The 23,945-nt window shown below is 35.9% G+C and overlaps 1 protein-coding gene across 1 annotated transcript in view; it reads right to left on the bottom strand.

Annotated features, from left to right (window-relative positions):
- Window positions 1-23,629, bottom strand: part of LOC104076743 (copine-8) — a gene marked incomplete at both ends in the record, with an annotated part of 26,154 nt that extends 2,525 nt beyond the window's left edge. Inside the window, 7 exons of the mRNA XM_009577721.1 lie at window positions 435-492; window positions 3,911-4,013; window positions 7,620-7,747; window positions 9,703-9,884; window positions 10,651-10,697; window positions 20,635-20,696; window positions 23,576-23,629. Of these exons, the coding sequence (XP_009576016.1) occupies window positions 435-492; window positions 3,911-4,013; window positions 7,620-7,747; window positions 9,703-9,884; window positions 10,651-10,697; window positions 20,635-20,696; window positions 23,576-23,629 (634 nt within the window). The remainder of the gene's footprint in view (window positions 1-434; window positions 493-3,910; window positions 4,014-7,619; window positions 7,748-9,702; window positions 9,885-10,650; window positions 10,698-20,634; window positions 20,697-23,575) is intronic.
- Between the last annotated feature and the right edge of the window lie 316 nt (window positions 23,630-23,945).

Below are 23,945 nucleotides of genomic sequence, written 5' to 3'. Positions count from 1 at the left end.
AAACCCAGTTTAACCCAGATCACCTCCTCAAATGTATTTATTTTTCTCAGTATTTTGTCACTGCAGTAAGAACAGATGATCAGTATTTCCAGTCAACTGACACTTCACAAGGCAACTAAGTATCCATGTTGAAGAAATTCAACATTCCTTACTTTACTATGGGTTTTTTTTTCCACTCATCTTCTGGAGCTCTGTAAATGCTGAGTCCCCATATGGTTCTATGACTTGAACAGAGAGCCTGAGGGGCTACACAGCTCCACATGGTAGCTTGGAATCATACTGAGTTATCAATCAATCCAGCTGGAAATGTCAACAGTGCTTACTGCTTGTTCCATATTATGCTCTTTTAAAGAACAATATTTGTTCGAAAAGCCACATATTACTAAAATGTAAACAAATATTAAAAAATTTAGGAAAAACACTAGAACACTTACCATCAAACTCCGCTGGTCCTACCCCCACTATAATTATTGACATTGGAAGCTTTGAAGCCTTCAAAAGAAGAAAAAAAAGAGGTTTAACACATTACATAACCTCTGCCAGTAACATGTGAGATCTGAGGACAATCTGACTAAAAAACATGCAGAAGTTATGGGGTTTCTTTCCACCTAAAAAGTTCAGTGGTGTAAACTGTCCGCTTAAGTGGTACAAAACATCTTGGATGAAGATAGAAAGGCAGATGATTATTTTAATTTATTTTTTCCTTAAAAAGTCTTTGAATCATAGGATTGTAATTAAACACAACAAACTATATTAGGATTTAATACTAATATGACAACTAAGATGACAAATTTATCTTAGTAACTTTTGTAAACTGACAATAATTGCAAATATGTACCTAATGACAGTTTGACATTTATTTAAATGTACTTTGCTGTTTCTTGATATTATATAGCTGCTTGGAACTATGTGACACTATTTTTTATATAGATCTTATGCCAATTTTTCTCAAGAGAACAAATCACCTATTTGAGCAATATGTATCTTATATTTCTTCCATGAATGAAATTTTATTCAAGTCAGTCATCCATACCACAAAGTAAAAAAGATATCGAACTGGCTTATGGTAAGATTTTTAAATTAACTTAATCTTTTTCATTCAACGAAACAAGGCAAAGACAGTATCTGGCTTTCCCTGAATAAACTCTCTGTAAAACCTTTAAAATTACGAAGACAGTATCATAAATATTGGATTCTCCTACCCCGACAGTAGCACCAAATATCTGCTAGTTTACAGAAATAATCTGAAAGTGCCTCTGTTGAGGAGGGTAACAACCAAAAAAAACCATTTACCAAATGTCAGGGTTGACAACCGTTCCTTATTGAGACATTCTGATGAACTGTGAAATGTCTACAGTCATTTTAAACAGGAGTATACACTGGCCAAAAATCATAGACGTACACTTTCTGCTAAATTAAACTCTGCTTCACTGAAGTCTGAAGTCAAATGGTTTCAGAACATACCGTTATATTTTTCTTTTGGAATATAAAAAGTGTTTTTCTCCCTCATTTAAAAGATATTCTCATTTTAGATACATCATCACCATTTCCCATTCTTCATCTGTCATAATACTACATATAAAACCAACTTTCTTTAAGCAGAAGATCGACAGTTAATTACAGTAAACATGCTATTTAAAACAATGAAAATAAGCCATTCTATAAATCATTATTTAATGTTCTACACCACTATACATTATACACTATATACACTATTATTGACTGCAAATTCATCACGAAGTGTTACTACATAGTCAATCTTCCAGCTAAAATTTTGTAGCGGAGTAAAAAAAAATTAGTAATCTCTTGTTAGTTAAATACTAATATGCTACTATAATAGTAGATAATAGTAAAAGCCATCTGGCCATGGTCCTGGGAAACAGCTCTAGGTGGCCCTGCTTGTGCAGGGGTTTGGACAAGATGACGTCCAGAGATCCCTTCCAACATCAACCAGTCTGTGATTCTGTGATTAAGGGCCATAACTGAATTACAGTGCACTGCATAAGTCAATAATAGCGAGTATAGAATATTTTTGAGACATTAAAGCATTTCTTAGAACAGAACATCTTCTGTTTTTCAGGTGTTTTCTAGAACCTTATTGCTTGATTGTAACGAAAATATCCTGTAAAGGGATTCCTACTCATACAGACACAGTATTATGTGATACAATGTACATAAAACAGTAAGTGGCAAGGACAGCATAAAGACAAAGAGTTAAACTTTTGCATACAAACTTAAGTGTTGGCATTTCCTGAAGGACAGCATAACCTTTAAACAGTTCGGTAAAACAGAATATGTCTGACAATTATGCTGCAATGAGAAAGATACCTAAAAGCACAATTAGTGTTAAAAAATTAAATATACTCTTCCTGAGTTTTATACATACCAAGTTGCATTGAACATCACTGCCCTTTTCATTATTTTGGATATTATTAAGACTGAGAAAACTGCTATTGAATAGCACTTAATTAGTTCTGCCATGGTATATCATGCTCATGCTTCAAGAAGGATACAGAAAAATGAATGCATCTTCATAAAAAGAAAAGACAGCAAATATTCCCAAACTTCCACTCATTCCAAGCTAACAACACTTCTGCTGTATATCCAGACAGTTGCAGACTAACAGCTATTATTCCTGGAAATGAACCATTACTGGAAACAAGGTTTTTCTGTATGTCTTAGTGGCAAATTACTTAATCTTATAAGACGTCAGCCAACTGGACTTGCTGATCTCTTACTTAGGGACTTCAAATAGAGGGGTGAGTTAAATCAAGAGCTGCTCTTTTTTTTCACGGAGCCTTTTTGTCACCTAAAAGAAGCTCATCTAAAAGCTATGTTCCAAACTTCTAGGCTAGACTAGAGGATGAACTTCCAAGCTAAACGCTTGTTTATCTCCTTTAAAAGCGAGAGTCAGTTTATCCTGTTTTAATATTGGAAGCTGGAGAGGAGAGGAAGTAAACTGGTACCTTCAAACACTTTGGGTGTAAAAACTTAACACGTGGGCTGTCAGAGTCCTTATTAACACACAGACTCTGTTTACATGATGCTGGCTAGAACTTGAGGGCATCTTGCTCTCCAGTGAAAGACAGAACATTTCAGTAATATTTTCATGTGCATCCTACAAACTGGAACGGTACTGAATCTCTACAGGAGGTAGTGAAAGCGGGCCTTCAAAAATATGCCACCTAATTCTACACTACCCATTTTGACATGATGCTTAATGTAACCTGTTCACCCACCACTTCACTATTAACTAGATCCACTGTGGTATGTTCCAAACTATTGGTATAGATCTTTTCAAACCCTATCTGGAAGTTGTTTCTGTGTGTACTTTCATCTGACATTTCCCAGGGGCAAAACAGAACCTGCTCATAATACAGAATATTACTTATATGCATAGCAGTTTTGAAAAGAAAAATATTGAAAATAATGCAGAAAATGAGAAACAATTAAGAATTTTCAAAATTCTAGGGGACTATTCAGAAGGAAATCAGATGACTGGTATGCTTGCCATTTGGGATCAGAAAGATTTGGGCAGTTTTTAAAAAGGGGGTGGATCAAAGCTGTCTACAATTACTAGAAAGATAAAAAACATTTCACTGTGAAAAACCACACGGTGGGATGTGCATGAGGAAGGAGGAGGCAAGAAGCAGATGAGAAGCAGCATATGAACATACAGTGTTAGAGAGAAGAGTATAATTTCCCACAGAACACTATCTAATTAAGCTGAGATTCAGCTTTTGCTTTCTTTTTGTCTTTAAGTATAATAAACTTCTTCTGTTTGGAAAAAATGGTTAATTTATGGAACAAATTTAGTGCCTGAAATATTAACTGATTTAGTTTATTGCCTAAAATATTAATTCCTAGAAACATAATTCTTTTACATTTCAACGCTTTCAGCAAAACTTACATTCACTATGGATTCTTTTGTCTGAGCCATATCAGAAATAACTCCATCTGTAATAATGAGAAGAACAAAATACTGGGAGCCATCTTTTACCGAAGCAGCATATCTAAGGGAAGAAAAAACATCATCATGACAGTAAAAAAACCCTTTATACAAAGGAACTAATATGAAAAGAAGCTGTATTTTTAAAATTCGACTACTAAGGACTAATAAAAATAAAGACACATGATGCAGTGGATTTAAAAAGTGAAGACATTCAGAATTAAGATGGACATTCTACTTTTAAATGAGAACATTCGAAAAACGTAACTAATACACTGTTGATATTGATAATCTGCATGTGTTGAACCAGTGAAAAATGGGAACTGATTCAGTACCAAGAGGAGCATGGACAGAATGTCCTTTATAGAATCATGAGTCGTCAGAAAGTCTAAGTTATTTAACAGTTACTACCTCTGGGGAACATAGTTTAGTATGAAGGCCATATATTAACATTGAATGGTTGGGTTTATAGCACAAATAAAATTTATCAGGAATCAGTACACTGCATAAATATTTCATTTATTTTTTTTTGTCTTACAAAAACAGGTAACTTACTGTTGACCATGCTTGCAGATTTATAGTTCACATTTATGTGCATATTCGTAAAATGGCTGAACATGCACCCTGCAACCCTGGCTTAGATATTAATCTCTTTGCACCACCCATAGATGTCCTTTCAAGACTCAAGCTTCTCCCTGTGCTGTACATGAATACAAGACAAAACACATCCAGTGCCATTCCAGGCCCACCTCAGCCAAAGGACCCAAGAAGCAACTGCTCTTTGAAAATGAGCAGCTTTTGAAGATTAGCAAAGTCCTGAAAGATAGTGAGTTCGTAGCAGCCCCACTGAACTCTATGGCCTGCATACCAGAAACTAAGACTTCAGTTCATTTATCTTCAACTCCCAAGGGTCAAAGTGGCCTCTATAGTTAGTGAAGAACGCTTTTTGTGTGGAGCAGGCTGCTCCACTTGCTGCTTCACTTGACAGCAGCCAGTATAGTTCCTACTTTCATGAAGGCTCTTGGTGCTGTGAAGGAGTCAAACAGTAGAATCTTGTAATAAAAGTAGCAATGAGTCATATGGAGAGCAGTACAAAAAAAAAAATTAGTCTCCATATGAATATTGTGGAATATATGCCCAAGTACAGAATATGACTGTCAAAGAACTCACTATTTTATTGGTCACTGAACATGAAAGGCCTGGGTCACTGAACAGGATATGTTTTAATGATGCTCATGATGATTGCAATGCTTAGAAAATTCTAACTCTGATGTTACACAGTGCATTTGCAAGCGAGTACTGCCAATAAATAAGATGCTGTAACCACAACATTTACAAGAGTTTGGAGGAACGTGTGAAATGGAATCTACAACTCACAGAAAGCCATCACATTCCTCCCTCCCCAAGATACAGATAGTCAGAAAAGCCACACAGACAATGAACCTGTTGAACATCATCTATTTGCGTGCTGGCAGTAGGGACTGATAGTTAAATATCTGGATTAGCAAGACCTACTATGGAATACATTTTCACTATCATGCAGAGACTTCTTTTATCTCATTTTTCCACAATGCTTATAATCTTTTCAATGATGACTGCAGTAACAAGGGATGATGAGAGTGTAAAATAAAAATTCATTATCCTTTCTGAGCCCTTAATACTGTCTACATACCTACACTGAAGAAATGGAACAGAAATTTGGTTATTTCAAATTTTCCACAGAATAAAACATTCTGAAGTCTTTTGCAAGAAAGATCTTATATGAGCAGAGGAGATGACAGAAGACACTAGGTTGAATCTGGTGTAGTTTAGATAACTCCCTAGCTGGGGAAAGGATAATAAACTCATTATCTGCTCAAAGAGCTTCTGAAGAGTTCCAAGATCACAACAGGATAGTAATATCTGACATTGTTTCCAGAGAGGCATATTTGCAAGTAGGACGGATGTGGGAAGAAGAAAGCTCTTTGAGACTGAAGGTAGGTTTAAAGAGTAACTGCAGGCTAGATCATAATTTCTAGTACCATGTCTACGAGAGTCAATAGAATAGCCAAGGAAGGCTTGAAGGAAAATGATGTTACTGAGAATGGACTGGTACTTGGATTATATTAAGGACGACCATGCAGTAGAAATCCTCATGAAGATACTTAGCTTTTCCACTATAATGTAGTGTGATTTGCTACCAGAAGTAGTTCCCAAAGTTTGCAACAACTTGATATTTAGACAAAAGTTCAGTGGAACTACAAATGCTGGTGACAGGCTTCTGTAATTCTGCAAAAGTTGACAAATATTCCTGAGAAACAACTGGTGAGAAAAGGAACTCAATTTATGCCAGTGCTTTGATGGTACTAGATCAAGAATTTCAATTTTTGCAATGAACAGGAGGCTTGAAGTTAATTGCCAAATTCTGAACCAGCCAGCTCAGCCGATACGACCAGTTCTAAAGAAGAAGAAAGAGCCAGAAAAGTCAGTGGGTTAGATTTCCAGTTAACATGGCTAATGCAGACACTGAATGCCGCATATATGGAATTCAGTCGTCATAAAGATTGGCATGTTTCCTCACAGTCTGAAAACTGCTACTGAAGAGATCCTGTCAGAGGAAAGATTAAAAGGAGACAGCTAGTTGCTAAAGACAAGCAACGGAATATACATGTACACAATTTCAATGGTATGATTCAAAAATGGAACAACTAATCCTAATGATAAATAACTGAAATCAGCTATCTAGCCATGCTGGGGTGCACAGAAAATTCTTTGCACCATAGAATTTGCAAATTATTTTTCATTGGGCTGTAGAACTACCAACAGCAAGAACAGATAGTAAATAAGTATTTCTTGCTACAACAATACTATTTTGCAAGCTCATAAATAAAACATTAACAGTACAATGATTTATACATCCCTACTGCTTTATTTTATAAACATTAGTTCTTTCTCTGTACCTATAAATAAAATAAAATCTGTTAGGTAGTTACTCAGCTAAATTACCTGAGCCATTTCAGTTTTCCTATACCAACACATGGAGGTATACTGTAAGTCAAGATCTTGTCTGCCAAAATAAGGGAACATTATCCTTCTTAAGAAACTTCTACAAACACAAGAAGGGTTTTACTTTGAGAAGTTAGATGAGGTGTTGCATAACACAGCACCATGGCTCCCCAACGGTGGCTGCTCTGCTATTGCCTTAACAGTACCACTACCAGCTGGGAATTGTTGCCATAGAGAGCCCTGGAAAATTTTGTTGACGTTTTGGACGTTTTGAGATTACAGGAACTACATACGCCTAAAAAAATTGAATTTTATAGATTTTTTTATCGATTTATGTCTTTTCTGTGAAGCAAAAATTCTGTGCTGCAGAGGACAAAAAAGGAACATGGCAGAGTGATCTCACAAAAATTTTCTTTCACTATGATTTCTCCTAAGATTTTAACACAGGGTGGATCAACTGGATCACTTGTATTTATTTTTAATCAGCGATGAAATTCTACATAATACTAGCACATGGTCTTCAAACCTACTCAAAGGTACAAATTAATCATGTTAGACTGAATAAACAAAACAACTGTAAATACCTTTTTCGATGTTTAGCATCATGTAAAACTGTTAGCCTTTCATATGTGATAGTTGTACTGACAATAAGAAGTTTTTGCAAAGTACCTGTTGTGATGCTTACCTGGCTACATGATTAATTACAGGGGCAAAGTTTGTTGGTCCATAAAGCTGTACAGACTTGAGACTCCTGTAATATGCCTCCATTACACCATCAATTCCATGGCAGTATGGATTTTGAGGGTTTCCATTCTAATGAAAATAAGAGATGATTAATCACTAAAAATAATTACGAAGCAAAAATGATGTAGGTTAGTGAATGCTACCCAGTGTACATTTTTAAATGGCAAAGACCTAAGCATTCTAGGATCTCTTCAGAGAGTTTACTACAAATGCCCAATGTAAGTGCCATGGCTGGTTGTGAGTGTTAACTGCCTAGGGAAGGAGGTTCTAGCAGCCTCATGTTATACACAGTCTGAACTGGAACTGGTTCCTAGGCATAAATACCATCTTAAGTGGAATTAAACAGTCTTTCTTACATGCAACAATAATAGGCATTTCCTTGTGTGGATTTAAGGTATGAATTACAGGGCAGATGTAAAACTGGAATCATGTTTAGGAGCACCGTCCTGGACCCATGATTTCTTATTTTAAAAATGTGAAAAAAAGAAATGGTAGCCAGATCCTGATGTTCATGCATCAGGATGTGAGTATAAGGCAAACTATAAACTTTTTGTTGTTTTGGTACAATGTTTCTGCATTGGAAAACTGATTTTCAGCCTGGTATAAAGAGATGAAGAAAGGAACTTATTCTTTAGGAACCCACTGAAATGGCTGGGACTGTAAATTCTTTGGGTAGGCATTTTACTACCTATCTCCATAATGACTCTATAATGAGGATACCTATTTACAGATGACAATACAAACATATAAGCTAAATCCCAGATTAATGACCCATGTCAGACCAGATAAACGATCCATGAAAGGCTTCAAAACCTTCCAAATCACCTTACTTTCCTTCATGTGCCAACACCTCATTGGCTTAATGTGCCAGCATCTCATTCTGAGGTAGAGTATACCTCCCTGAGAATCTAGAAAATTAAAGGGGATTGTTCATGGAATTGATCTAGAATGTTAGAAGAGAGTGCTGAAAACACTGCTTAGCATTAAATGGGAGACACCTATATATGTTTATATATGGAAGAAGGAGAAAAAGACTGTTTTTTCCTCTGTAAAAGCACCACAATGCCTCATGAATTAACTGAATTAATTTTAGAAACATTCAGTTTTAAAACTGAAAGTAACCAGGAATAAGTCTGCTGTTTTAATAGGCTTAAGATTACATGTATCAATATATTTGAACTTGCTACACAAAAGTCCAAAGAAAGTCTGTGATTCAAACGAATATCTGCAATTGCACCTGTTTTATATTACTATCCATGTGGAAAACCTTTCCTTAAGACAAGACATGTGGCATTGTTTTCTAGCACAGGCTGACAGAAGAAACACACATCTACAATCACTAGTCTTCTGCCATGTCTTTGCTGCTATCTAACTAAAACTCACCTGATATACCTACATTTGCTGTAATTCTGACAACTTTATCCTACTCAGAGAAGAACAAAAAACTCAAAATAAGCAAGTAGATAAACATCCACACTAATCACAAGCATCAGTTATAACGCATCAACCTTTCTGGCAAATCCTGTTAGATTTTAGGTTTGTAATTTAACTGGCACATGGACCAGTCTCAGATTTGTTCTTGTCACCTCAGCTTATGGTCCACTTAGTTATCTCTATGTCTCTAAACTAGCAGCCTGTAAAAGATAAAGAGATCCTGGAAAATGACAGAGAACAATAACAATAATAATGACAGATTACCTTGGATCATGATTCACTTGCTTCTTAAAATAGATTAGCTTCAATCTGAAGTCTTTCAAGCATCTGTTTCTCATGCTGCTACAGCTGAGGTTAAAGATGATTACTTTTTTTTATTACTATTTTTGGCCTACAGGGACTTCTTGACTCTGGATTTCTCTCACTAACTTCACTATGATGAAACATTTTGAAACAGTCTTTTAGACAGAAGAATTAGCACATTCTCTGTTCTTTACTTGTCCAGTAATTGCTTAAGACTGCAACCTTAACTCCCAAAGTTTTGTTGTAGTAAAGAAATTCAAACAATATATAAATATTTATTTACTTACCAGTGCAAATTCATGTGATACTCTTCCATCTGGAGGCAGTCTAGCTCCAAAACCTAGAGCTGGGAACATTTTATCGCTGTCATAGTCCTGAATTATTTCACCTACTGCTTTCAGTGCCATGCCATAAGCATTCAGCTGATAGGGATTCATGTAGTGCAGTGAAGTAGGCTGTGAAGGGTTACCTGTTGAAGCAAGGATCAGATTTACTTTAAAACTGAATCACTTCAAAATTTTCCCTCTTAAAAATGATATAAATCTAAGAAAGCAGAAATTGAAAAGAAAAGATCACGACAAGAAAATGAACTTATTGCCTATATACATAACTGTGGTTTATCAGGTGAAAATGCAATGTTCTGAATACATTTTTAATAGTTAACAGTAGGAGCTGTAAACTTTTTCAGCATTGAAAGGGCAGCAAGAAACTGTGATTGAACTTGTAAATTTGTGTCATTTTAAAATATGATATACACTTTTAAGATGAAATTTACAAAAGCATTATGACATTCTGAAAGCAGCTTTGGAGGAGGATCAAAACTTATCTCTGCTTCACCCCACTTCAGCCTCACGTCATCTGAAACTCCTTTCTTTTGCCCCTTTTAATGGGGTCTTTTAAGTTAGCCAATTTTCTCCCAGGAATAATAAAGAAACAAAATAAAAAAATCAGAAAGTACACAAATATTTGCAAACTGCTCCTACTTATTCACTTTTATATGTAGCTTTTTCAATTTTTATCTGTTCTGTTTGTCCTGCTTTTCTGGACAGGAATTGGCCTCTAGTCTATTGCTCAGCAAAATGGAATCCTGATTCCAGGTGGTGCAAGGCATACAGATAATCAATAATACAATGAAGTTAAGCAGAATACTGATACAGATACATACACACACACATACGTACACTTAAAACTGAACACAGCACATACATACACAAGATGTTTATTTTTATTCTTACCATTTGAGGCTGTGAAATCAATAGCTACTGTGAAATTGATTTGGGTTCTGCAGAAAAAGCAAACACAATTCTTATTAATAGTTTTTCTGTTATGTGGAAAAATAAACAAGAGATTATAACGTTGTTTGTGGACAAACTGTAGGACTCTGACTTTCTAATACAGGAAATAAACACTGAAAATACTCTTCTATAAGGTTCCAGCCAACAGCTACACAACTATTTCATTAACATACTGAAAACAGTTACTTTACTCCATCCTTCCTTTTTTCATTGTTTATGAAAAATCGATAAGGTTATTAACATCTATAAACATTATTAATTCATTTTCAACAGTAATACTGATTTTTCCTTGGACATATTTTAGCCCTAGTCATGGAAGACTTTGACAAGGGAAGTAGGCTTTCACTAATCTGCTCCTTTTCTTAACACTAAAACTGTCTTCAATCAGAACATGTTTGAAATCATGCTATGCATAAAATCTTTGGACAAGATATCATAGTTTTTAGCAGTGGATTTATTTCATGTGAACATTGTCAATACTTTGAGTAAGCATATCAAGGTAATTGTTGGCAGACTAAAGTAATATCTGGAAGCAGGAATATAAAGATCTGTATTTGGAACAGTAGCTAAATAAAGCCATTATCGTGCATGGATCAGTTGTTAGCATAGACAGAAAAATTAATCATTAATAGACTTTTACAGAGTGACAATCCAATTAAACGCAGTTCTGTTCTGCAACTTACTTCAGGACAAAATACTGTCGTTCTGGAGATAATCTCCTAGCTAGTAAGACTCTATCAGGAAAAAGAGTTTGTATGAATTTGAAAATTGACTTTTTGCTCAGATTGAGTCTTTTACATCTTCCTTCAAATTTCTGCCTCTCAATGTGTGCAACTATGAACTTAATGATCAAATTAGCAAAGATTAAAGCTCTTTGAAAGTTACTGAACAGATTTAGCTCATGCACATTTAGATTAAACATCAACAATCCAACACCTGGCCTTGCAGTAGTGCTTTTACTGCTCAAATAACCTGACGTGCCCAGAGAAAATACTATTTATTTCATAAAAAGCTGGGTATGAAAAAAAATTAACATGGAATCATTTTATCTTATTGATCAAGGCTAACACAAGCTAAGCTAGGTTATGGGTGGACTCTGTCTCCAAAAAGTGGTAAAAGCCTACCAATGCTCACAGTATCAAGAAGAGTCCTTGGAACATGGTCAGCCTGGAATATGTCTAAAACTGCTGTGGCCTCAATATGGACTTCAACAAAAAACCCGTGAAAGCTGCTGCAATGTCTGAGAAGTTCAGAGACCTAAGCTTTATGAGAGAAGTCTTCTGCCAATACTTCTGCATTCTGCTTTATGCAGTTTCACCAAAAATTTTTTAATGGCATGACAAGTCAGATTTTCTTTGATCTGTACTCAGATGTCAGGCCCTGTGGCTTCTTAATCACAATGTCCTTCTGCACTGGCAGTTAGTAAGAATAAAGATCCTAAGAAGTGCATGTCAACTAGTTTTCTACCACCATTACTACAGCATGCAGAAAAGTTGTCTTCCTCAGATAAGAACAGGTTAGGAAAAACAACAACAAAAAGGTCTAATAAAATACCATTTCTAGATTTATGCTTAGAGTCCTTATTGGCACTGCTAAGCAAAGCTGCTTTTGGGCTATAATCTCCCTGTACTTAAATTCTAAAGGTTTTGGTGTACTGCAATGTTTGAAGACTAAAACAAGACTCCTCCAAGCATTACATGTCAGGTACATCAAGTACAGAAATCCTTCAGTGTGCTGAAGAATGCGTCAGTGAGAAAAAAACCTCAAACAGCTTTTCCTCTGCATAAGAACAGCAAAACTTATTTGTAATCTCATTTCCTGGATCAGCTATTCTGATCCAATTGGTAAGAAGAAATAGAGTTTCACGGATTCCGAATTCAAGACTGAAACAAGAGAAAGCACAGTAAAAGAAGATTAAAAAGGAAAATGGCTAACAGAAGTAAAAGAAAAAATATTAAAACCACATCTAATGGCAAAAAGAACAGAGTCAATTTTCATGTGACTACAGGTAATGACTGACAGCATCAGGTTCTGGAGTATTCCTCAAAGCAGTGTATCTGTATTAAATGTATACTGCTCCAGGTAACAGAAACCCATCTGGTAAACTAGAAAAACTCCCTTTCCCATTTACAATCCACTGTAATCTGGACTATGATTTTTGTCCAAGCAGAAGAGTACGTATACTACAGTATCTGCCAATTTGACAAATATAAAAATCATGATATAAAATAAGATCAAAACAGATGTCTACATCTCTAGAATTTGTTTCCATCTGTATGTACATTTCGATGATACCGCTATACAAAAACATGCAAGAACTTAAACCAATTACTTGATTTCGACAATTTATAGATGACTGTACATAGATTAGATTTCAGTTTCCTAAAGATAGGTTCCTAATGTTATTTTAGAGTCCCCAGGATACTTAGTACACCATGGAAATTTTTTGGGGTCTAAAATGGCATTAAATGCCTATATAGTTCAGGAAACTGGATCCCACTCTTAATGCAACTGTCACTTCGGGTTATGGACTCATGACAATAGAGAACGTCACTCATGTCTTACAGAGAACCAGGAAAGCTAGAACAAACTCTGTTAGGGCAAACCTGCACTGTGATCGCCCTATGTTTTCAATGACCATTTTGTTTCATATATCATACAATATATGTATGGAGAAAAGGAGGCTGAGGGGAGACCTCATAGCGCTCTACAACTACCTGAAAGGAGGTTGTAGCGAGGTGGGTGTCGGTCTCTTCTCCCAAGTAACAAGCGATAGGACGAGAGGAAATGGCCTCAGGTTGTGCCAGGGGAGGTTTAGACTGGACATTAGGAAAAATTTCTTCACTGAAAGGGTTGTCAAGCCTTGGAACAGGCTGCCCAGGGAAGTGGTGGAGTCACTATCCCGCATTTAAAAGACATGTAGATGTGGTGCTTAGGGACATGGTTTAGTGGTGGACTTGGCAGTGTTAACGGTTGGACTCGATGATCTTAAAGGTCTTTTCCAACCTAAATAATTCTATGATTCTATATCAGAAACATCCCTCTGAATATGATCTCATGGAAAGGAGACATAGAAGCCTAAGTTACACAAGGCACCTGTGTCCTCTGAGGAAAGGAATAATAAATTGCAAAAAGGTACAAAATAAAGGTCAACCCTTGTAGTCAAAATTATCAAAATGTAACTAAACCTTTTTTGAACACAAAATTGGATCTCTCAAACAAACAATTCAACTTCAAATTAGTACCACTGGAGAAAATACTTTCAAAAGCAGCTGTAATATTGTGAACATGTGTATTTTGTGTGAAAGATTGTTAAGAAAAGGTATTAATTTCTCTACTGTTTCACCAGGACTGAAAAAATTAACCAGCCATAACTAAAAAATTAATCCAGGAAGGCTAATTTAAAAGCTATGCGTCATGAAAACATCAGATAAACTACTTTGGAAGCTAAATGGGATGACCGGGAAATTAATCTGGAAGACATTTTAAGAAGTGTCTTCATGGTAACCCATGTTATTCTAGAACCAAATTAAATGTAATGAATATATCTGAAAGTCCACTGTCCTGTTTTTATTTCTACTACATGTTTTATTTCTTTTTAACAGACTAATTCTTAGGTTGTATCAAATACACATTATTTGGTTATTATTACACATTAACCTTCATCAACAAGAATGTATTTTTTTATAAGATTATTGATTACTGTATTTTGTGTAAGGGACATTAGCTGAAAAATCATTAATTCAGAATAAGGATGCTCAAAATTTTAAAAAGCATATAAAATTGAAGTCCTGAAGACAAATTTAGGTGCCTGATTAAATGATGCAAATTTTAAAACACATCAAGACAACAAAACTTGCTGGTTTTGATAAGGAAATTCTTTGGCTAAGGCTGTGTCCTTGCTTTTCCAGCCGTATAGTTCTCCAAGGAGCTACATTAAAAGCTCATGACACGCTACATCAGTGATGTTGCGAGGTCATGAGGCTTTGCACAAAAGCCACTAAAATACTGACACCTGGCTAGGCAGGCTGAGCTGCTGAATGTCTTGTCCCAAGGGAGAACTCAGGTAGAACCCAAGCACAGCAATGTGCCTTATGGATTCAGAGCTGGATCAGATCACTACTACTCTGCCAGAATTTAGTTGGTATAGAAAGACATGATCTATTTGATACCTGGACAGGTGATTTTACCCTATATTACAACGAGAAATGAAGAAAGTATCTTAAAAGGAACAGTAACCTTCACCTCGCAACCACAGAGCAGCCATTTTGTTTGTTTCTTTGGGAGAGCAAGGTGAAACCTATCGTTTTTTAATAAGAACTTTGTCAGCACTGATATACATAAGGGAACAAACTAAGCCTGGATGTAGCTTTTGACTAGGCTTGATAACATTTGTAATTATTAGGTTTTTCTTAAGCAGTACATTGGAAGGAAACATGAATTTCCTCCTGTGGCTTCGGAGTGACAACCAGCTGGTCTGTTAGCTGGGGGGAGCTGTTGAAGGTTTGAGGACCACTTACTGTGCAGAACTCTACAACGGAGCTAATGGAGTAACTAACACTACCAAGAGGCTGTATCCTCTCCATGGCATTTAAGTCCCCAGTGACAGTTATTTTATAATTTCCTCTTTGCAGTGCTCGTTTGGCCAAATGCCGTATCAAGATAAAGAAGATTTTTCTGATAAAGGCTCTACAAGATCTTCCTCTTATGTAGTCTTATTACTCCTCATTATTCCCCAAGGATACAAGAAATATACGGTAAAGCCTCCAAAATATGTAGCTATGGCAGCCCTTGCTTCATAACTGTATCTCACACCAGGTCTCCTTCTCCTCCGAACATCAAATATGCATGTCTATGCATTACATTCTATGGTGTACTGGTTGGATGAAAATAGCTGTCATGAAAGGAGTTCTAAATTTGCATTTTGACCATCAATGATTTAATACAGTTCAGTTAAAAATGTATGCCCAAAGCCCTTAGAATCCAAACAACATGTGGGTGTTCATTTCCAAAAACCTGGATGACGGTAAGGTTTTTAACATGATGGGAGGAAAGCATTTCCTCTTATCTTCCACTAATCTGGGACAGAAGAGATGACTTAATATTTTTGAGTTGCAAAAGGATTCAGCTCCTGAATTTTATTGATTTACAAATGCCTAGAGGAACTTGTTAGCCCACTCCCTATTCTAATAAGTCAAACGGGCTAGAAACTTCTGCACAGAAATATCCTTTCCGTCCACTAAGTCTTGCAGCTTTTTGGCTCCTGGTCTCTCTTCCAGACAAATATAGAGCAGACTCTAAACTAACTGTTTGACAGTCATTCCTGTAAACCAGGATAACTTTAACTGCATTCCTCTTCAAAGCCGTATCCCTTAAGTCCTGAGCTTATTCATACGTTTGGAGGTGTTTTGATAGGAATATGTTATTAATTGTTAAGTGGCAGGAGAAATCAGATTTTGAAATATACATTAATTTTTAGCACAATGTACCTATTTTAAATGTGGGAAGGTCAGTGTGGCAAAATATGTGATTAAGCATCAAGATGTAAGGAAAAACCAGCTACTAAGATGGCACCACTTGATGTAATATTCAGATGCAAAAGAGACATCCACCTCTTTCCTGCCATACTGCTATAAAATCCAGTGTTATGTAGCAAAACGAGATTAGAATTTACGGACAAACTTCTATTTCATTCTTCAAAGCTCTTTAAAAAAACAACAGTCACATTGATGATACTTATAATGGAATATCCCACTCAAACAGATGCAGACTCAAAACATAAATGAAATCAATACTGTAATCCCAATTTGTCGCAGTTAAAGCTGTCAAGATTTCCATTAAATCAGTATTAGTTCTAGACACCTCAAATCAATTACAACGAAAGTTCTGAACATGAAGAATTTCATAAGCATCCATTTATAGAAGAGCTTATATTGTGCCTATTGCAGAATCAGTGTTTTCTTCCCCTTGCCTAACTAAATGGAAGAAAAACAGAGAACTAAAAAAAAAAAAAAAACAACCAACAATTTTGGAGGACATACTTGATGGGAAAACAGACCGATTAATGAAAAAATCTTCTCTTCCCCCTTCCTTCAAAATCTGTCATCTGGACTGCAACTGGTATGTAGTAGTATTAAATGAAATGAATGAAGGAAGAGAGAAGCCAAGAAAATGACTCCGAGTCTCAGCCTCCTCCTGGTCATGTTTACAAAACTGTATAGGTTGCAGAAAGAAAGGTAACATTTTATACAAGTATTTCTACAGTGTTCACTGGCATGTACATAGAAATAACTGTATGAATCACTAAACAAGATTCTATATAAAATAATTAAACGATAAGTATTACTGCTCATACTTTTAAGCACAGAGCACTCTGCTGAATTATACTCTTTTTATATAAAAGAAGAAAAAAGCTTAAGTGGTAATTATTAATATCACAAGTCTTCTTTGACTTGCAGTTACAGAGATATATACAAAATATCAGTAAGAACAACAAAGTATTACTTGTATTCAAAATTTCTATTATTTGTCTATAGAATGTAGATAACTAGGTTTATTAAGCTGTATTGTAACATCTCAGTGAGAGATGTGATAAGCCACCCTAAAAAGATTACATATGCACCCACTACGTTTTTTCTTTCCAAATTTAGATATAAAACTTAATTCCTCAGCTCATTATACACACTCTTCTTGTAGAGACGAATTTTGAATGAATGGGGAATAAGATGGTTGTGGCATGTATGTACAACACACTTCAAAGAACAAACAGCTACACTAGAGGTAAAACTGTTTCTTCATGCATTTGTGTATACATATACTTCATTCAATACAAACTTTTTGTAAACATGGATGGATGGCCATTTTCTACTTCTGTTAAAGTCCACAACGGGAATGTTCCTGAAAAGGCAACAGCAATCCTAATAAAAGTAACCTGTTTCTCTCAAACTCTAGGATTCTCTACTAAAACCAGAACACTTGCACAAATCAGAAGGGCTCCACAACAGATTGACCATGAGTGTTCGTATGGAAATCATATCCAGAACGTTCATGCTCCAAGTACTCTTCTGTTATCTCAAGAAGCTGTCTATCTGTAATTCACAGTGATTCAAAGCAGGCACAACAAGCCATCCTGATCATTGGAAATGGACTCAGAAACACAGAAATAACTGGTTTCCTAACTATGGCAACCTAGGTGCCTCAGGAACAACTTGTCAAGCAAATGTGCTGATGGAATTCTTTATAGCATATAGAGTCACATATTCTTCAGATGTTAAAGATGCAGTAGTACCTTGACAGCATGCCTGACCTATATTAGGAAGTTTTACCTTTGCTAAACTGTAACAGATTCTAATGCATTCAACAACTGAATTGCATCCTCTCTGAGGAGAAGCTGTAGGATCCAAAGAGTGCAAACATAGACAAGAAGTATTCCAGCAGCAATGTTTCCAGTTAACTGAACTGAACTGGAGGTAAGGATAGCAATTCTAGAAGAGCTTGATAGTTTGCAGTCCAGAAGCATCCCGGAACAAAGTGTAGGGGTCCTGAGTGTACTAAAAAGCCTTTTAATGGCTAAACAGAATCACCTTGGCCCTCTGCCACATGCTCCCCCATTGGCTCAGGAACCCCATTTCAGCTCAGCCTTCAGTCCCTGCCTGAGCTACGGTCAGAGGAGTACGGGTCTCCAGCTCAGCCAAGCCCATGCCTGGCCATGGACTCCATTAATCCAGATCCTGACCCATGGACTGACTTCCTGGCTTGACCTCCTTGCCTTGTCCACCATAGGCCTGCCTGGTAATCTGTCCTGGTTTTGGCTGGGATAGAGTTAATTTTCTTCCTAGTAGCTGGTATAGTGCTGTGTTTTGGGTTTAGTATGAGAATAATGTTGATAACACACTGATGTTTTAGTTGTTGCTAAGCAGTGCTTACACTAAATCAAGGACTTTACAGCTTCTCATGCTCTGCCGACTGAGAAGGCTGGAGATGCACAAGAAGCTGGGAGGGGGCACAGCCAGGACAGCTGACCCAAACTGGCCAAAGGGATATTCCATACCATATGATGTCATGCTCAGTATATAAACTAGGACCTGATCCTGACCCGGACCTGTGGTTTGCCTTCCCAGCCTGACCTCAGTCTGCCTCATAACCACAAACTTCCCTGATGATCTGGACTCTTAATTTAGCCTGGCCACCATTTCTGGGCCTGCCCTGCTTGCCTTGCCCAAGTACTGTACAACTGGGCCCTGGCTGGTGAGGCCCTGCCCTGCCAGCCATGCTACTCAGCTCCTCTCCCAGCTCCCCAGCCATTCTGGGGAGGGACGGCTGCTCCCTGACACAGCCCCTTCCCTCCACTAATGTGTCCCACTACTTAGAGGCCTCAATGATGGGTCTATAGAACTCACTCTGAAGGTCACCCATAACCTGTCGTGTATACCATACAATATTGTAATATCAAACAATCAAATCTGAAATGTTGCAGAGGCTCTGTGTGCTATCCAAATGAGAAAATATGTTCAGCCACCGAAGAGCGAGCAAATGAGCAAGTCAAATCACAAATTTCTCCAAAGATATTGAATAAGAATTTTAAAAAGAATACGTCTACATCCATGTTAAAAACCCTAATTAAGCATTCCCATTTTTAATACTATGCATAAAATATTCTTGTCAGGTTTAATCTGTGTTTTGAGATACATAACAGACTGAATTCACCCTTACTGAAGATATTTATTTTCTTGGATGGAGATCAAACAACAGTGAATTTGGATCTTCTAACTTCAAAATTTAACTGTTTGGGAGAACTGAAACATCAAAGAGGCTGTTAGTCCTTGAGAGAGAAAAAAATTACACTCTGCAGCAGCCCATGGGTTAGGGTCAACAGTTTGGAGTACATCTTAACAATGATCCATTCCCTCTACAAGTTATCAGTTCAGTATGGAGTACAACCTCAGGTTGTGGTATTTCAAAACCTTGAATAATACAATGGCAGTCGAGATAGCTTACCGACCGTTTCTCTGTAGCTAACAATTACGATTGGGGGCATCACTTTTAACTTAATGAACTTCAATGATTAATGTTTTAGGCATAAACCTTAAGCACATTCTCATCTGTAGGATTACCACTGTCAGGAACAAAGGCAAAGCCCTATATTGCTACTGCCAGAACACAACACAGACTTCTTTTTTATTTCAGCTGAAGCCTGGTTGAAGACTGGCACAGAAAAAGTAACTTGTTCCTTCACAGGTAATCAATGGTCTAAAATAAATGTGGAATGTTTATTCAGACTGTATGCCTCAAAAATGCACACTAAGTGCCTGGGAATGTATAACAAATTATTTCCATTTATCTTAGAGAATAATAGTGTTCTGGCAGGGAGGTTAAGAGCCAGGAGTTTCTGAGATTTGCTCCCATTTCCAGGCATGTTCTAGGGTAAGCCATTTGATGCTTCTGCCTCTACTTCCCTTTTGGGAAAATGACAATAAATGAGAAATGGAACGTGTTATAAATTTCACATAATTAGTATTGAAAAAATGCCTTTAAAGGGGAAAGGCTCTAAATAAATGCTAATATTAAATACATCAAAGGTCAGTGTAATCAGAAGAAATAAAACAGCATTTTACTAATTTAATAGTATATAGATAATTCCCTTTCGGTTAATCCAATTTTCACTGGCTGATCAGAGGTTATTATTCAATCTCAGTGTTTTAGTACCAACACTGATTCCAACATTGTAAGCGAAGTTCCATAACTTAACTTACATCAATAACTATCTGCAGGTTCTATGTAGAAAAGTACAGCCTCTATAATGAGGAAACAATACAGCTCTTTACAGATACACTTAGAGTCATCATATGCAAAATACATACACAAATTATTAGTGAATTACAATGAGATTGTGAAAACAAGAAAGGTTTGTTGCCAATCACATACCCGCCTTTAATATAGTCAAGGAATGAAACTTCTGTTTCAATTAGGAAGGAAAGCAATGTTACCTGAAAGCAAATAAAAGAGAGTCAGACATGAATTGTCATTTTCCAGTTGAACAAATAGAGACATAAGCACAATGTTTTTGGAACTCTATCCTTAAGATGTAATTTCCTACAATATTAGGGAAAAAAGATTAAAAAAAAAAAAAGGAAACTATTTCAATAGGCAGTTCTTGAAAGGGAAGAGACAAATTTGGAAGTCTACTACAATTGCGGGGTTTTTTTTGTTGTGGGTTTTTTGGTTTTGTTTGTTTGTTTGTTTGTTTGTTTGTTTTTTCATCAAAAGGTAAGGAACGGAAGATTGTATTCCAGGGCAGGTTACCACGCGCGTGTCTTCTGATCACTGTGCACTACATCTATACAAGAATATTAGAGGCTAGATGACAATGCATCTATTCTACAAGTACTTCAACACTGTTTAAAGAACTCAATTACAATTATTTATGTCATTTCTCATTTCACATGAAACGTGGTATTGAGTATTGATGCAAGCCAAGAATGCAAAAATCTAGTAAATTATACATACATACGAAATATATAAAAAATGCAAAGATAAGAAATTTCTTCAGCCCCAGCTTTTATCGTTCAGAAATGATATAGGTCCAAAACACACTGGAATTTCCAGTACTCGAGTCACCTAAGTACAAACTCAAGTGGAAAAGATCCAGCATTTAAGTTCTTCATATACCACACAACATAAATTTTGTCACAACATTTGATTTACCTCCAACTGCAGCAAAATATAAAAATTGAAAATATTCCTAAATTGTAAACTTGTACTCAGAATGAGATTACAGGTAGTAATTCTGTCTTCTATCATACTTCCTTTGTCACAGGTTCTCTGTGATTCTTAGCGTCTCTCAAAGTTTAAAACCATCAAATTACCTTTCTAGTAGAGAACAGAAGACCATAACAAAGATCTAACAGACTATCAGTAGCATAGTTTTGCATATAAGACTGAAATTTCTATGCATTTTCCCACTGGACACAGTCATTTTAATGGTTCATCTGTTATTACAGCTGGTCATCTTACTCCTAATTAGTTTAAGCAAATGTTTTCAGTGAGTCTGATTTTAAAAGGTAAAAAATGGAAACAGACAACACCCTTCCAAAGTGGCCAAACTGTTTACTTCCATACAGACAATGACTACCAATGTTCCAAGTTTTATACAGCGAATTCTAAATTTCACTACTGTGCTTTTTTCGAAACTAATAATATATTCTGAAATATTTCTCCTTAGTATGTCTGAATTTAAAACAACCCCTTAAGTAATAATGAATTGAGAAGGCTATTGTATGTGCATAATCCTTAAAAGCAGCAGTGAAATAGCAGTCAATGATCTACATCCACTTTACTTAAAGTTTTCCAGAAGCCAAATTCCTATTAGTGAGAATGATGGTCTTGGTGCCTGGTTTGAAAATTTAGAAGTCTGTGAGATAATGAATATCTTGGGTGAATGACAGGGAGAAGAAAAACAAAACTGCAGACAAACACATAGGAAAGTGACAATTTGGAGAAGCGTAAGGGAAGCCTGAAGGACTAATAGAAGTAAGGGCAAATGGGGGCAAAGGGGACTTGATAAAGAAAAGAAATTACAAAATCAACAGTAGAAAATACTGGTAGAGAAGGAAAGAGGAAAGAAAATAGCTAATAACTGTTTATTGGAAATTTCCATGTAATTTGAGACAAAGGATAACAAGACACAGTTGATTTTGCCTGTCCAAACATGAGTAAAATATGTTCTTTCAAATGCAGACAGGTACATGTGAAGGTGTTAAAATATTTAAAACCCAAATCAACAGGAAAATTGATCATGTAAATGCATTTTTTTGCTCTTCTGTACCTGCATTTTTGAGTACACTTACTTTTAGTATTGTTTTAAAATAATCATTTTTCGTAAGTTTCTGACTCACTAATTTGGCATAATAGAACTTTATTTTAACATCCCAAATTGAGGTAAAAGGAATATGTTAGCAAAAAATAAATTATCTAACAAATCAGATCTTGTATGTTAAATTTTCGTGGACAAGCTGCTTCTGCCTATTTTTTACAATTTAAAGCAGAGGTACAAAATAAATGTTTACTTTCCTACTGATGAACAGACCTATACAAGAATGTGAGAATGACAAAACATTCCTCCAAGGCTACAGTTCAGAGTGAAAGTAGCCATACGGACTTCAGTGGAACTGTTCATATGGAAAAAAACCTACACACTGGATGTGTTTTCAAAAAACATATCTTATATCTGATTAGGTTTTCCAATATACAACTCTTCAACATTTATCTTCATTTTTTTGTAAATGATGTTTTGAACATCATGCATGCCAGAACACAGAAGCTGAGGAAGTGCTGAAAGGAATTATTTGCATTGCTAGCAAATGGTTCACAAAACAGAATATGGCATATGAACAAAAGGACATTAAACTCTCATCCCAAACTATACTAACAGGTCTTTCAACATAAATTTACAAAAACCTGTTGCTAACACAAAATGTTGACTCTTTTTGGTTTAGCCATGATAAGCATACTAGCTTTTACTGATGCTAGCTCAGCAGTTAAATTTAAAAAGAAAACTGACTTTTAAAGGTCAGATATGTTTCAGATAAAAGTTAATAGTGTTCAGTCCAATAATTTCAACAATTTGACTGAAATTTTGGTATAACTCATTTTGGAAATCATTGGCAACTTAACAGCACACTTGGACACAGCTTTTATTAGATTCTTCAAATTAAAAAAATCTGAAAATAAATGCTGTATAACAGTAAATAGTTTATTGTTGTGGCCTTCACAGCAGGTTCTTTTCTAATTCTGTTAAATTACAAGTCAACTACAGTGTTTCAAGAGAAAAGAAAAGCATCCAGTAACATAAAATATATTTACTTACTGTTCCAGAATTAACATACTTTTTCTTTTTTCCTTTTTTCTTTGGATTTATTACCTAGAAACACAGATATGAATATTAAAGCGTATGATTTATGATTTAACATAAAGATAAGTGTTAAGATACTTTCAATGCAGAAAGTAGTCTATTTTCAGTGGATTCTAAATTTATTCATCATATTTACTTATGCACTTCAATGCTGGGATATATGCATATTTGAAAACAGGTGAATTTATCTTCATGGTACCTGCTAGGTAAGCCAGTGCTGTTATTCGCATTTGACAAATAGGGGACCAGGGCAACAGAGGTGAGAGTGTTCATTAAATCTGAGTGCTCAGTGAAACACTTCTTTGAATTTTCCCGAGATTCTGCA

This window comes from Fulmarus glacialis, unplaced genomic scaffold (genome assembly GCF_000690835.1).
Source record: "Fulmarus glacialis isolate BGI_N327 unplaced genomic scaffold, ASM69083v1 scaffold46745, whole genome shotgun sequence".
NCBI lineage: Eukaryota > Metazoa > Chordata > Aves > Procellariiformes > Procellariidae > Fulmarus > Fulmarus glacialis.
Note: the sequence above shows the minus strand (reverse complement) of the source record. Positions and strands in the feature narration are given on the sequence as shown.